Raw genomic sequence first — 13331 nt, 5'->3', positions numbered from 1 at the left:
CCAAAGTAGGTTAATGAATTCTGGGAAAATTCATTGCGGTATCGCGCGTCGTTCTCTGTTCACATTGCCCCCCGGTCAGAACTTCACTGTCCAACGACAGCCCTTCAAAACCAGGTTGTGTGGGAGAGTCACGGTGAGTAAAAGCGCATGTGTGATTTAAGCTAAGTCTTACTCCTTAGCAGACCCGTAAATTGGTCTGGACTGGAACGAACCCTGAGGTGGAGCAGCAGAGCTTGCAAAAACTTGGGTGGTCTGCTCCTACGAGCTCATCCTGCTAGTTAGATTTGCCAGCGTGTGCTGTGCTCTCGTGTTGAATTCATCCTCCCCTTGCGGTTGCTCCATGGTTGCCAGCCTGAAGGCAATGAGGATGGAGATCCCTGCAGTTAGGTGGTCACCTGGAGTTTCTTGTCCAAGGGGAGGTCGGGGAGGTGAATGTGTCCTTCGTGCATGCCTCTGTCAAAGTGAGGTGTCAGCATGATCCTGATTTCTCATGTGATGAGTCATGGAAGCTCTTCGCTCAGAGTTTCTATCCTACCTTCTTTCAGTAATCTATAGCATTTTTATTTTTTTTTCAGAAGAGTAAGAAAAAAACAGGGTTCTTCCCCCATCCCCAATAAATTTGCAGGAAAATTCCCTTTTAGATAATTTTTTGTCAGGAACTAGATTTTTCCCATGGAAACTCTGGGAATTAAAAGAAGGTGGCTTATCCCAACGCTACGTTAACGTATCCCAGATGGAAAAAGTCAGCAAGATGCAAGAGACGTGTTTGTATGCAGTAGAAGCACTGTTCAAGTCTCTTAAAGAGCAATGCTTTTTCCTTTTAGTGTTAGCACTCAAAGGAAAATGAGGAAAGGAAACGGAAAACCTCTTTCTCCCCTTCTTTGCCTTCACTCTTGCTTTGACAGCAACATTTTCAACACCTTCTTATTCTTGCATTTGATAGAAGCCGGGCAGCCGTAACAAATGGTGAGGAAAATTGTCTTCTCTAGTCATGTTTTCCACCAGCAAAAAAAAAAAAAGGAAAAATTTCAACTAAGTCTATATTGCTCTACCTCTGCTACCTTCAGCAAGGTGTAAGGTCAACTTGAGCAAGGGACGGCCATTTCCCCGGGGCAGATGAATGTGCAGTTTCGCCATTATTGTATTGCTCTGTTGCGAACTGGGTGTGCAATAATTCTGAGAGGTGCTCTCTACATGACAGCAATTCCCTGGAATTATTTTCCCTACAGCATCGAGCAGAGAAATGGTCCACGCGCACACAAAGCGAGCCTTACCTCGCTGCTCGAGAAAAACCACATCAGCTCCGTTGTTTCTAAAGGGTCAGGGCTCAGGTTTCCCGTTCAGTTACATTCCTCTTTTATTGGATGCAGAACTTGTTCTTCCTCGGCTTGTTCTCCGCAGGGATGACGGCAGTGACGTGGCTTTTGCTCCGCGTGGCTTTACGTGGTGCCTCCGAAGTGTAAATCTGTGCAAGAATTCCATGTCGAAGCTACTAATGGTCTTGCAATTGTTAGGTTTAGAAAAGGGCCGGATATATCCCGAGGTATTTTGCTTAGTTCCTGAGTCATGGTCTTGCCTCTTCCTCCCAAATAAGTGTAATTTAAACTCTTAGCTCATGCACTTCCAGGAAAGTGTGGTTTTTATAATAGGCTGTTCCTACCAATTTCTTATTCGTCATGATAAAATTAAAATTTTGAGGAGACCTCTTGATTTTTGCCCCCTATTAGTCCTGAGCTGGTGTGACCTCTGAATCTCACAACCATGAATCACCACCGTATTTCATATTTAAAAAGTATAAGGGCTTTAAAGTGTGTCCCAGAAGGTTAACATGCCACTTGCAAAATATTTCAGAATCAGCAAAGGCCAGAAAACAGTTAATCAAAGTGGAAACTTGAACTTTAGCTTACACCATTATACATAACTGCATTTTTTCATGTATTTTCTCTCAGCCCACAATGTTTTTTACACATTTTAAGTTCACTTTACTTGTATGCGTTGCTAGTCTCAGCATCAGCTAGTCAAAGTTAAATCAAAGCGTGACCCTTTGGACTCCTAAATAACTGTGTTAGGAGCCTACCCCTCCACTGAGGTGTACAGAACGGGCATTTGGGGGGTTAAATCCAGATGTAAAGACCAAATTTTAAACAGTCAGGTTTTCTGTTTCCTTGTCCCCTTGGAGTTTTTTTTTCTGTCCATTTCTGTGTCAACTGTTATATAATTTCTGTGATCATTAGAGAACAAATCTCTAATCTGCATCAGCTCAGTGACTATTTCGTGCTTACTGATCACTTTAACAAGTGCATCGCTTGGGTTGGACCTCACATACTTGGAAATTTTAGACTTAATAGCAACGGGAAGTTTGGTCCCCTTATGTTGAAAGGGTAGCAAAACTGTTATGAGTTCCAGATCCTTCAAATTCCAGCACTCTTCACCTTTTCCAGGACAAAATCCTTTGCCTGTGATGGATGCTGTAAATGCAGGCCCTGCTGTACCAGGCATACCTAAACTGATTCCAAACCGACCTCAGTCATTGCAACTCTGTAACGGTGAATGTTCCCCAAATTTTTGTTAGGACAAAAAGCTTATAATGTAAATATTTGTATTAATAGCAACTATTTAAAAAAAAAATTTTTTTCCTCCAGAAGGCTCAAACTCGCTGTCTGTTTTTGTATTAAAGGTCTTCAAAGTCAATTTATAAACGCACTACATCAGCAGTAGGATAGGCAGGTGACAAGTGCAATTGCAGCTGAAGAAAAGGTGCAGGAAAATTGCCTGAGAAAGGGTTAGTGGGCTTTTGTTTTGTTTTTTAATGGTAACATTAACTTACAAAAGGAAGGAAAATGGGGAAGGGGGGAGGAGAAGGAAGGTGAGCCAAGAGCAGAGATAGGAGCAAGTCAGCCCTTGCTCCTTGGAAGCCGCTAAACCCTTTTCGTGGAAACCGGAGTGCCTGGTGCAAACGTTGACCTGGTTTCAACCTCTGAACAGCTTCCAGGATTTTTTTGGCTCTTGCCAAATACAAGCAGCCAACTGTTAATGTTCAAAACCTGCTACTGAAAACAAAAATGGCCAGAGCATCCCGTGCTTCTGGGGTGAAACTTTGTACTTCAGGTCCCAACAGGAGAATGGACTTTCAAGGTCCTGCTGCTCGACTGCAGCAGAAAATAGAAGCAATCTACAGCAATCATCTACAAGCCCGTAAAATCAAACAGGGAGCATTTTGTGTGCTTTATATCATTTAAAAGCTTTCTCTGCAGTAGTAAAGAGCTGCTATTTTTGCATGTTGAAGCCTTGCGACCAAAGCGGCTTTGCACCAGTGTGATTTGCTCCGTTGCAAAACGGGGCTGTGCTTCTCCTTAACCTGCAGCTCTGATAACCTGCGACGTAGTCCCTGCTTACCTGGGATCGTCTTCGGAGATGCAACACGTATGACGTTGAAACAACTTAAAAAAGAGATGAAAAAAGCCAGTGAGCTGTGTAAATCCTGCTGCAGCGATGTAGATAGCTCTAATGGAGCTATCTGTGGAGCAGCTGGCTTCACTTATATTTTGTGGATTTTAAACAATGAAGGACAACATGTAAAGGACACCTTCGCCCTTCTGAAAGTCCCCGTTGTGTAACCATTTTCACCTTTTTTTTGCAATTTTACTGTTCTTCCTTTCTTCCTCCGACTCCTGAGCTTTTATCAGGCGGCTCCTTGCTACAGATTTGTGTGTTGGTGGGTTAAAAATAGCTTTGTTAATAAATTCGTCGTGAGTGCGTGCTAAGCAGAATAGACGCCGCCGACAATGAGACAAGATAGATTTGTTTGCGAGTTTAACTGCTTTGAGACAGGACCAAGGCGCAGCTCCAAAGGCGCTTCAAGATAAATTTAGCTCAGGTTAAACGTTTTGGTGATCTTAGAGCTAAAGCATTCGGGTTGTGACATCCTAATCAGTGTAACGAAATGCTCTGGTTAATAATGAATTAGATTTCTCAGAACCTGAGTTTGTTTTTTGTTTTTTTTTTTTTAGTCTAGCCAAGCTCCGTTTGGGCTCATTCACCAAAGGAATTGCTCCCTGGAAAGGGTCTAATAGTGATGAATGATGAGCTGTTGCTCGCTGTTGCATCTGCATATTGCAAGTGCTTGGGACGACCGTTTTGGACTGGCAAGGGAATTCGGGGAAAATCAATGGGATCGTAGACTCCCGACCATGTTAAGTACCAAAAATACCACTTCTGCATCCTGACTCGGTTCCACGTTTCCTTAAAAAGGGCAAATTGAGCAGAAAGAAAGCGTTTGCATGCGTGTGCACCATGATTCGTTAATAAATTCATCCAGCGCGCGTGGTCACTGTCGGGGATGAGAAACCAAAGTACAACCACTCTGGCGCGGAACAAAACTTGTGCATTCCCCCAGTTAAGCCAGGGAGGCGTCAGTGTGCTTGAACGGTTGCCAGACTCTGGCCCTTAATCGCTGGGTGGGTAAATGCATCAGCTACAGGTGCTTATGGTGTTACTGAAAGAGAGAAAGAAGGGAGTTCGGAGGCGAAACCCGCAGGAGGCGGCATGGGACACATGTCCTATAAACCTGTGAAATTTGCTTCATCTTACAGTTCAGCCTGGTAGATGGGGGAAAAAATGGAGTGGAAAAAAAGGAAGGAAAGAAGAAATTGGAAAGACCGATTAGAAGAGAGCTAGAGGAGAAGTCTGCATTGTCAACTCCCACGGTGTTATTTTGGGTACTGCGATAAGTGACTTTTCTTTAAAGTTTTAGCTGTTGATGGGATGGGATTAGCTGGGGCTCTCGGCTTTTATTTGAAGAAAAGCAAGCTTTTAACCTTCGGTTGTGAAGAAAAGCTGGACAATGATACAAGCGCACCCCAAAAGTTAAAATCGAGTATAGAAATAACTTCCTTTGCCTTGTGCACACCCCCACACACATACACCCCTTTTCTGTTTGCTCGTTTAAATCCCATTTTTAACACCTGTTTCAAGACTCTTGTGGACTAAAAAAAAAAAAGAAGAAGAAGAAGAAGAAGAAAAATTAGCCTTGTGGATACTAAAGACAGAAGAAAATGCAAGCTGACGTTGAAGAAAGAGGCAAAAATAAGGCAAAATGGCAAAAGATGGGCAGTGCACGGAGGGGACTGAATTAAGACAGTGGAGAAATTTTGATATAGGGTTAAAGGGATACGTATGCATGCTGGAAGCCCTACAGTTAAAATCCAGTGGTTGCCTGCTGGTGCTATAGGTGGTGAGGTATAAGGTATAGGCCTACAGGGTGGAAGCACAGCACGTAATAAATACAGAGTCAGATTGGGCGGGCGGGATAGCACGCGGCGTATATCCACTGCTGCCGTTCAGTAATCCCTGCCCACTGTTTTGGTGCGTCACTGCTGTAGAGGTTTTGCTCCAGATACGTGTTTGATATGGTTTTGTCAGAGGGGTGTGATGAAATAATATATTTAGGAGCGTTTTTTTCTTTATGATGCTTTAGTAAGTCAACTGTCGAGATTATTGCCTCTGTATTAAATTTGGAAACGTCTAAGCAAATTTCTCTGAGGCGTACAGTATCAGAGCATGCTTAAAAACATTCATTACCTGGTTTGTGCAATGCTAAACTAAAGGAGAAACCAGGGTTTGCTGAGCTGTTTTATCTCATGGTTGCGGTATTTGCAGTAAGCTCGGGAGCGACTCAGTCTCTACGTTATGATGCTATTTGATCCAGGCCTTGCATCTCTAGTCTCCGTAGCACCGCCGGGGCGGTGCGGGCTGCCGCCGCTGTCAGGCGGATGCTTTTGTGGCCGAGTTTCCGAAGGCTCCTGGGATTAGGCTGAAAGATTTGTTTCGCTCCTTGTCAACTCTGGATTTTAGCCGGAGCATCTCTAGCCTAACAAGGTAAGTGGGGTTTTAATATGCGACCAGATAAGAGCAAGGCAAAGGCAACTTGGCAGAGTTTGCTGAAGTGGTTTTAGTACGTGATTTCAGCGCAATTTGTGGAGCTAGCTTCTTGGCAGTAGTTATTTCTTTAAGGCACCGCAATCCCTATTTGCTGCCTGAGACGTGCTATCAATCCCTGCGTATTAATGAGTTTCGTAGCTGGTGCTCATCAGCAAATGGTAACTGTTGCAAACCGCCTTCCATTGCGGTTGCATCTGAAACACGAACATAAAAGTTGACATTTTCCAGACCTGATCTCTGCCTGGAGCAGAATTGGACGGGACGATGCAAATCCCCTAGCGTGATTTGACTCAGACAAATACAGTTGAAAAACTCATGCTCCAGGGCACGGGCCAGCAAGTAATAGGAATTAGAAATAATATTTACAGTGCTGTAAATACAGGACACTTGCTCGAAGAAGCGTACTACTGGCTGCAGTGACATCGAGGATGCTGTCTCAGATGAGCTCCTACTTTAATACACTTCTGTTTTTCCCAAAGGAAAAAAAATATTTAACATGTTACTGGCAAAAAGTTGTGATCAGATTGTTTGAGCAAGGGAACGAGCCTGGACAGGGATACGGCAAATCCTCCGGGAGCGCCGCAGGGAGCATTGCCGAGGGGGCCCCGGTGCCTCAGTCCTGCCGTTAGAGGGTCTTTCCAAGTTGTTATTCGTTAATGCGTCTCCCAGCGCCCGGGTGTTTCGGATGCCTTGACCGACCCCAAGCCCGTCGTCATGGGGTGCCGCTTGGTGGGGACTTGGCGCTCAGCGAGCTGCCTCTTAGCAGATCGCTCCAAGCCTGGATCCCTTCTCTTTGGGGTATTCAAGGTCATGGGTTGATGGTTCCCAAATTCAGAGCGCGCCACCTTCTAGGAGACTGTATTTTCTGGAGATTTTGGTCGATTGTGCGTCTACGTGCTTAAAAAACGGGACTTGTAAGAAAGTTTTCCTTCACGATCTTTGCGTTAAGACCTTGCCCGTAACTCTTCCCGCAGCCCAATTTAAACCACGTAATGTGAAATTGTAGCCTGTCGGGACTTTTCCAGCCTCGCGTTTCCCCATCGGACTGCCTCGCCGCTTCTCCTGCCCGAGCGTCGCGCTGCATTAAGGCTCTGAGTATTTTTAACATAGAGCTGTAGTATGGGCACGTTAACGCTGCAACGAGTCGGGATGGGATTCGTCCCGAGGGTGGGTCTTCATTCCCCGTGCAACTGTCTAAAGAGATTATTCCTGTAAAGCACAGTTAATCCCCTGCAGGGGCAAACATAGGAGATCATGGGCGTGTGTACTCAAACACCCGAATTATGCAGACGCAGGCCCTGTCCTCGAATACCCTCTGCGGCTCCGTTCTTTGGAAAATGTAGGGTATGAGCGTGCCTTGCAGAAACGGGAGTATTTTGCAGCTTTCCTTCTGGTTGCAGGTGTTTCTCTATGGGCTTCATCCTAACTGGAGCTTAAATTAAGTTCTTTGCATCCAAAAAAATCTTTGCACTTTGTTCATGTATGAGCACTACTAACTTTTTCGCCCCTGAAACAACCTCAGTTGGTGCGGACAAGGTGAATTTGCTGAAATCGGGTGCTGCTCTCTCAACTGCTGGTTGCGAGGTGGCAGTCCCCAAGCTGGGCTCACCTGGGATAAGCACAGCTCTTCTCCCCGGGGACACGCTCTGCACGCCGCTTCAGGTTGCCGCCTGGTAGATAGCCTCGTGTCTTTGCCTGCTAAATAAAATCAAAATTGTTTTGTTTTCGAATAGCTCATGGAGCAGATTAAGTCCACGGAGTAATCGCTTGCAGCCTGGGTAGTAGTGCTTCTATCACCCAGGGCTCTTCCAAAGGTAAATTAATCCACAGGGAACAATCCTAAATACCTGACTCAATGAAGAGTTTGCACATAAAACAGCCTTAGTTTAAAACAGTGAAGCTGATATTTAAAATAAACACAAATTGACGATTAGAAAAAGGGACCATCAGAGTTTATTGTCTTTTTTCTTCTTTGCTGTTTAATGCTGTTTTATTTGGTTTTCCGCAATTTGATGCATTCGAGGGTTGTTTGTTTCAGCTGCTGATGTGCTTCTACAAAGATTAATTAGAAATAAACTGAGATAGGTTTTTAAAATGAATGGATTTTTCCGTAAGTAGTCAACATCAGATGCCTGGCACTGCAGACCTCTGCTTTGAAATGGAGCTCTTCTAGAAGACGGTCAAAAACGTCTCTCTCCATATTAAACCATTTGAAGGAGCAAGAGCTATCTGTGAACATCTGTTTCTTTATTCAATTTGCTCATGCTAAAGTGTAAATTTGTTCACCTGGCTGAAAATGTATATTTAAATGTCGACAAGCAAATATCAGTTCTTATCAGTTGCACGTATTGGTTTCAAATTTCAAAATAGCTTGTAAATGGCCAAATTTTGGAATACCTCGTGAGATATGACAATATCGATCCCCCCCCGCACAGAAGAGAAGCACATTACTGAGAAATAAAAAGAGACAAACAGGGGTAAGGCCAAAGCTGCCCAGAATTTATTGGGATGGCGAAAGAACAGGCGCAGGAAGAATTATAGGTCCTGCTTTTTTTTCATCGTCTTTTATGGCTTTGTGACTTCAGATGCAACCATTTAATTCTGGTTCCTATTATAACGACATTTAATCTATCCGATTGAGCCAGATGAGTCCTTGGACGCTGAAGTCGATGTTTTGGCCTTGGGGATAGGCTCCCGCCGTCTGCTTACTGCCTCTGCAAGCAGTGCAGCCTGGAGCCCCTGATTTTAAAGGTCTATGGCTCCTATTTCGTTGGTGGGGAGAGGTTAGGTCTGTACCAGTGTTTCCAGTGACTTTATTCTTATGCCTGTCATATGAACAACTGGCTAAAATATGCAGAATGAATTAAAAAAACCCAAACCACTCACTTGCAATTAAATTGCATCCTCTAGGGTGCACCTTTTAGGTGCCCTTTGACTAGACCCTTTTTTAGAGGCTGCTTACTTTTGAAATTTGGCATAGAAAAAGCTTTCGCTGAAAAGCACGTGACTCCTTGGAGCAATTGCCTGTTTGCATTAATCAGTGTAGAAATAACCGTTACACTGGCTGTTAACGAGGCTGCTGCATAGCCCTCGCTGCAGGAATGGGCTTGTGCGAAGGCCGGGCAGGCTGCCCCCAAGGAAGCCCGGCAGCCTAGACCCAAAGCGAGGGGTGCCCGCTGTTTTGGCCGGGGATGGATGGCGTAGAAATTAGCAGCGAATTTGGACTTGGGAAGGTATTTACCATGGCTAAGTGAAAACAATGTTTTTCAGTGGATTTTTGAGATATGCAATATTAGTAAGTAGATCTACCAAAACAGCACGTTTGGGGCTTAGGAATATTCCGGGTGAAGTTGGATCCTCCGGGTTTTGCGCAGAAGTGGAAATGGGATTGCAGTGAGTGAGAGGGTAGTGAATTCTGGTTTGTGTATTTATTTATTTACTGGACAGTTAGGGAGTTGGCAGGTTGGATGCACTCAAGTAATCTAGTATAGGTGTTGGGACCGTTCCTCAACACCAAAGAGGTTTGATTAGGACCTTGATGAGCATGGGGGAAACTAAAGACTTGAGGAAAGTCAGAAGTCTGAAAGGAGTTATGGCTAGGGAATAGCTAAATCAGAATTAAGAGCAACAAATCCCAACTGAGGGGAGATATTAGTGGTGAAAATCAGTCTAATATTATCGATTACCAATTTCAAAGTTAATATAGCAATAGTCTGCATTTCTAAAATCAAATAGTATAAGGAAAAGTGTAGATCAAATGAGATACTGGGATCAGTTTCTGAACCAAATTAATCCATAAGAATTGATCATTAATACAAGTTAATCGTGGGTTTTCTATGTCTACGTTTTAGCATTGTTGGATATTGCATATTAGTTTATAAACCTGCCTCTGAGACCAGTCTCTATAAAGGTGGTAACTACAAGGAGGGTTAGCAGACGTGAGGAGCACTGATGATGTTTCTTCCTTAATCATGTCTGCTCTTTGTATGCTCGTGTATTCTGATACAAAGTTGTGCCTGATTTTTAATACTCTTTGTAAGTACAAATGGCTTTTAACAGTAGGAGCCCAAACATTATAACTAGATGGTGTTCGAGAAGTAGTAAGTAGAAACAGTGTCATTAAACTGAGTTCCATAATCTCTGATTTAAGTGAATGTGGAAAATCTGATGAGCATCGTTGTTGACTTTTGCCTTGCGTATCAGGATGCATGCAAGCAAGTCTTTCTTGGTTGCTCATTTTGTTCATAATTTCTTCCTTCCAGCTACTTTGACAAGCTACTCCGAAAACGTGGAACGCACGAAATACGGAGGGGAAAGCAGTAAAGAATTAGGGTCGGGAGGAAACCTGAAACCGTGGCAGTCGCAAAAGTCCAGCATGGACTCCTGTCTGTACCGGGTGGACGAGAACATGACGGCCTCCACCTACAGCCTGAACAAGATCCCGGAGAGGAATCTGGAGACGGTCTTGTCCCAGTCGGTGCAGTCTATTCCGCTTTACCTTATGCCACGGCCCAATTCAGTAGCAGGTAAGAAACGAATATTTTTGCCTTTAGGTCGGATTAAAGTTACAATGAGACCCAGTGCATACATGTCACAACTTTTTTCATGTTTTCATTATTCAAAGAGAAGTCTCCTTTCTGTAATCATCATCACTGAGTATACCAAAATTTTCTTTTTATTTGAATTATTATTTCTAATTGGAGAATTACGGAGGGTAAAACATTGTTTAATCGTTATTCCATAAGATCCCTTTTTGACAAAATTGAAGGACTATAAGATTATTGGAGATTTTATGTATATATGTGTGTGTTTATATATATATGTATACAAAGTGTTTTTTTTCTTAGCAAATATCATTGCAATACAAATATTTTCAGGTTTATAATTCCAAGGCATAGCCATTTCCACTCTTTCAAAGGAATCAGTCTAAGTAAAATCTAAGGGCCTGGTCTTTTCTGAAGATGATGATAACAACTTGGGAGTTAAGAGAACTGTGGGACTTTCTGTCTGCAGAAAAATCACTCTGGATTCCACCTCTCTTGATGGGATTTTGCCCTGAATGTCATAGCACACAACTGGGGCTTTTGTGTGCATGCACTAGTTTGGTTTTTGCAACATCTGGGGTTCACTAATGAATATAATCTTTTTGCATCCCATCAACATTTTCTTCACTTAATTTCCTGTCCGCTGTTCGAAAGACTCTTCAACGATGCTGCAACATATCTTATTGGTGTCTTCTAACAACCTGACAGGTTCCTCCCTTGAAGTTGCTACCAGCAGGACAGAAAGAAGAGAGAGGGTTAAAAATGTTACAGCTTTACTGAAAGGCTTCTTGTCTGAAATTGTTCTCACTTGCTTTGCTACTCTGTCTTCTCTGCTTGGTAATTTCTCTGGGGTTCAACGTTGTGTTGAGATGGTCTGTAGGTCTATCTATCTATATTTTATACGGTCCCTGCAGGCTGGCTGTATTAATATTGGTCCAGAAACTCTGGACCGTGAAGAGCCTGGGAGACTGTCTGCTAAAACAGCATCTCGTGTCCACCTAGGCTGCACTGGGTAACTAGATTAGATCTACTTTTTTAACGCCAGTTTGGCGGATCAAAGGTCTAAAAGCAATGTAGAAATGAGATTTTACAGACACTAAAAATATGAGGACCCTAACCATGGTGACAGAAGAACAAATGCCATTTACTTAGGCCTGCGAGAATAAAAGCATGGGACTTCAGAATGAAAAGAGGTGATGGTAAAAGGGTGAGAAGCAGTGGTTGCTCAGCCCGGTCGCGTAGGCATTGGGTTCGTTTCTTGTAGATGACACCTCACCAGCACCCTCCAAAGGAAAACAGAGCAGGCCAGTTAGCAAAAAAAATCTAAATACACATGTGCTTTGGTTAACTTGACTTTGGAAGTAGTTGCCTTGCATGGCACATTTAGAGGCAAATAGTTTTTCGAGAGAAAACCATGTAGCAAGGCTAGGGAACACTTCTTTTTTTGCTGCTTTCAGCAGTAAGTGAGCTAACAGAGGTCATGTCCCAGTGTAAATCTTTGTGGCAGCAACTTTGGAAAAGAATGCAAGATTTGGCTTAACCTTTTACTATTGAATGATCATATATTATTTCCTATAAATTTATAGCATCAGAAAATTATGTTTTCCAGCTGATAAATTTGCATGCTTCCCCCCCCCCTCGACTGGTTAATCTTGGCATCTGTGTAGATAGGAGAGGGGAAACCAGATTGGGCTAAAAAGGTGCAGCCACAAAACGGGCAGACGCTGCCTCCCTCTCGGTGGTTTAAGCTCATCATGAAACCACACCTTTGCTAAAACAGACTGTTCTTGCCTTTTTTTTGAAATGGAGTTGGGTTTATTTTATATGCAACCCCTCTATTTTTAGTAACTAATGCATGGCAGCGCTTATCTTGCGGATTTTTTTTTTTTAATTTTTTTTTTTAAGGTTCTCCCTGTATATCTTTCCAAACAGGCACAAAACGTTCTTTGGTAGAGCAGGTTTGCAAACGGCAATCGCTGCCCTGTAATGCAGCTCCTCACCCCCAGTGCAGCTCGCACACGGAAGCAGCTCCCCCAACATGATGTTGATCTAGTCCTTCACTCAGCCGTGTTTTATTTCTTCGGTCGGAAACTATTGGTAAAGGCAATTTTTTGGTAAAGACTTTAGGAAAAAAACACTGGCGGCTCTTGCGTGCCTTAAAATGCCCGGGTGGGACGTTGCATTTGGTGGAGCACTTTCTGGATCGTGGTGAATCGCTTCGATTCGTGGGTTATCGTATATGGGATAGGATCTATATATATTTTTTTTAATAAATTCCCAGGTTGTGGGAATAGCGAGAGGCCTCCTTTCACACGAGCTCCCTAGGAGCGCACTTGGCGGCCGATGCGCAGCGAGTTACTGCACGGCGCATGAATGCGGTTAGGCGATTTTAGGGTATTAAGATGGAAGCAGCTGCGAAGGGCGCTTGCTGTTTTGCTAGGCAGCAAGCGTTTAAAAATCATTAATAGAAAGAGAAAGGGAAAAAGTGCAATACAAGGCAAGGAGCAAATTAGTCTGATCTTAGGAGCAAGAAAGCTTAAAGGTCTTGGGTTTGTGCCTAACTTATGGGCAGCAAATTGCTAACAGTGAGGCTGTGAGTTAAAATACTGCTAATATACTAGAAGAAGCTTAAGCAAAATGTGAGCGTAGTGTCTATGCATTAATACGGTGTTTAAGAAAAATCTAGCTGAATCCTATGCAAGGAGTTGCCGCTACTCTTTTCCTAAAATCACCCTTTAAAAGCTTGCAGTTATATTCAAGTAAGTGGCATCGTACTTCGGAGGCAACGGCCCCTTCAAGTCAGCCGGGGGGGTTCAGGCACCGGCTCCTCCATTCCAGCTTCAGATT

General features: G+C 43.5%; 1 protein-coding gene across 1 annotated transcript in view; it reads left to right on the top strand.

The window, feature by feature from the left end:
- Window positions 1–13331, top strand: part of TANC2 (tetratricopeptide repeat, ankyrin repeat and coiled-coil containing 2) — a 248609-nt gene that overhangs the window by 152396 nt on the left and 82882 nt on the right. The window contains exon 9 of the mRNA XM_067311864.1: window positions 10203–10466. Within this exon, the coding sequence (XP_067167965.1) occupies window positions 10203–10466 (264 nt within the window). The remainder of the gene's footprint in view (window positions 1–10202; window positions 10467–13331) is intronic.

The sequence above is a fragment of the Apteryx mantelli genome, chromosome 28, assembly GCF_036417845.1.
Source record: "Apteryx mantelli isolate bAptMan1 chromosome 28, bAptMan1.hap1, whole genome shotgun sequence".
Taxonomy (NCBI): domain Eukaryota; kingdom Metazoa; phylum Chordata; class Aves; order Apterygiformes; family Apterygidae; genus Apteryx; species Apteryx mantelli.
The sequence above is the reverse complement of the archived record's forward strand: the minus strand, read 5'-3'. Positions and strand labels throughout refer to the sequence as shown.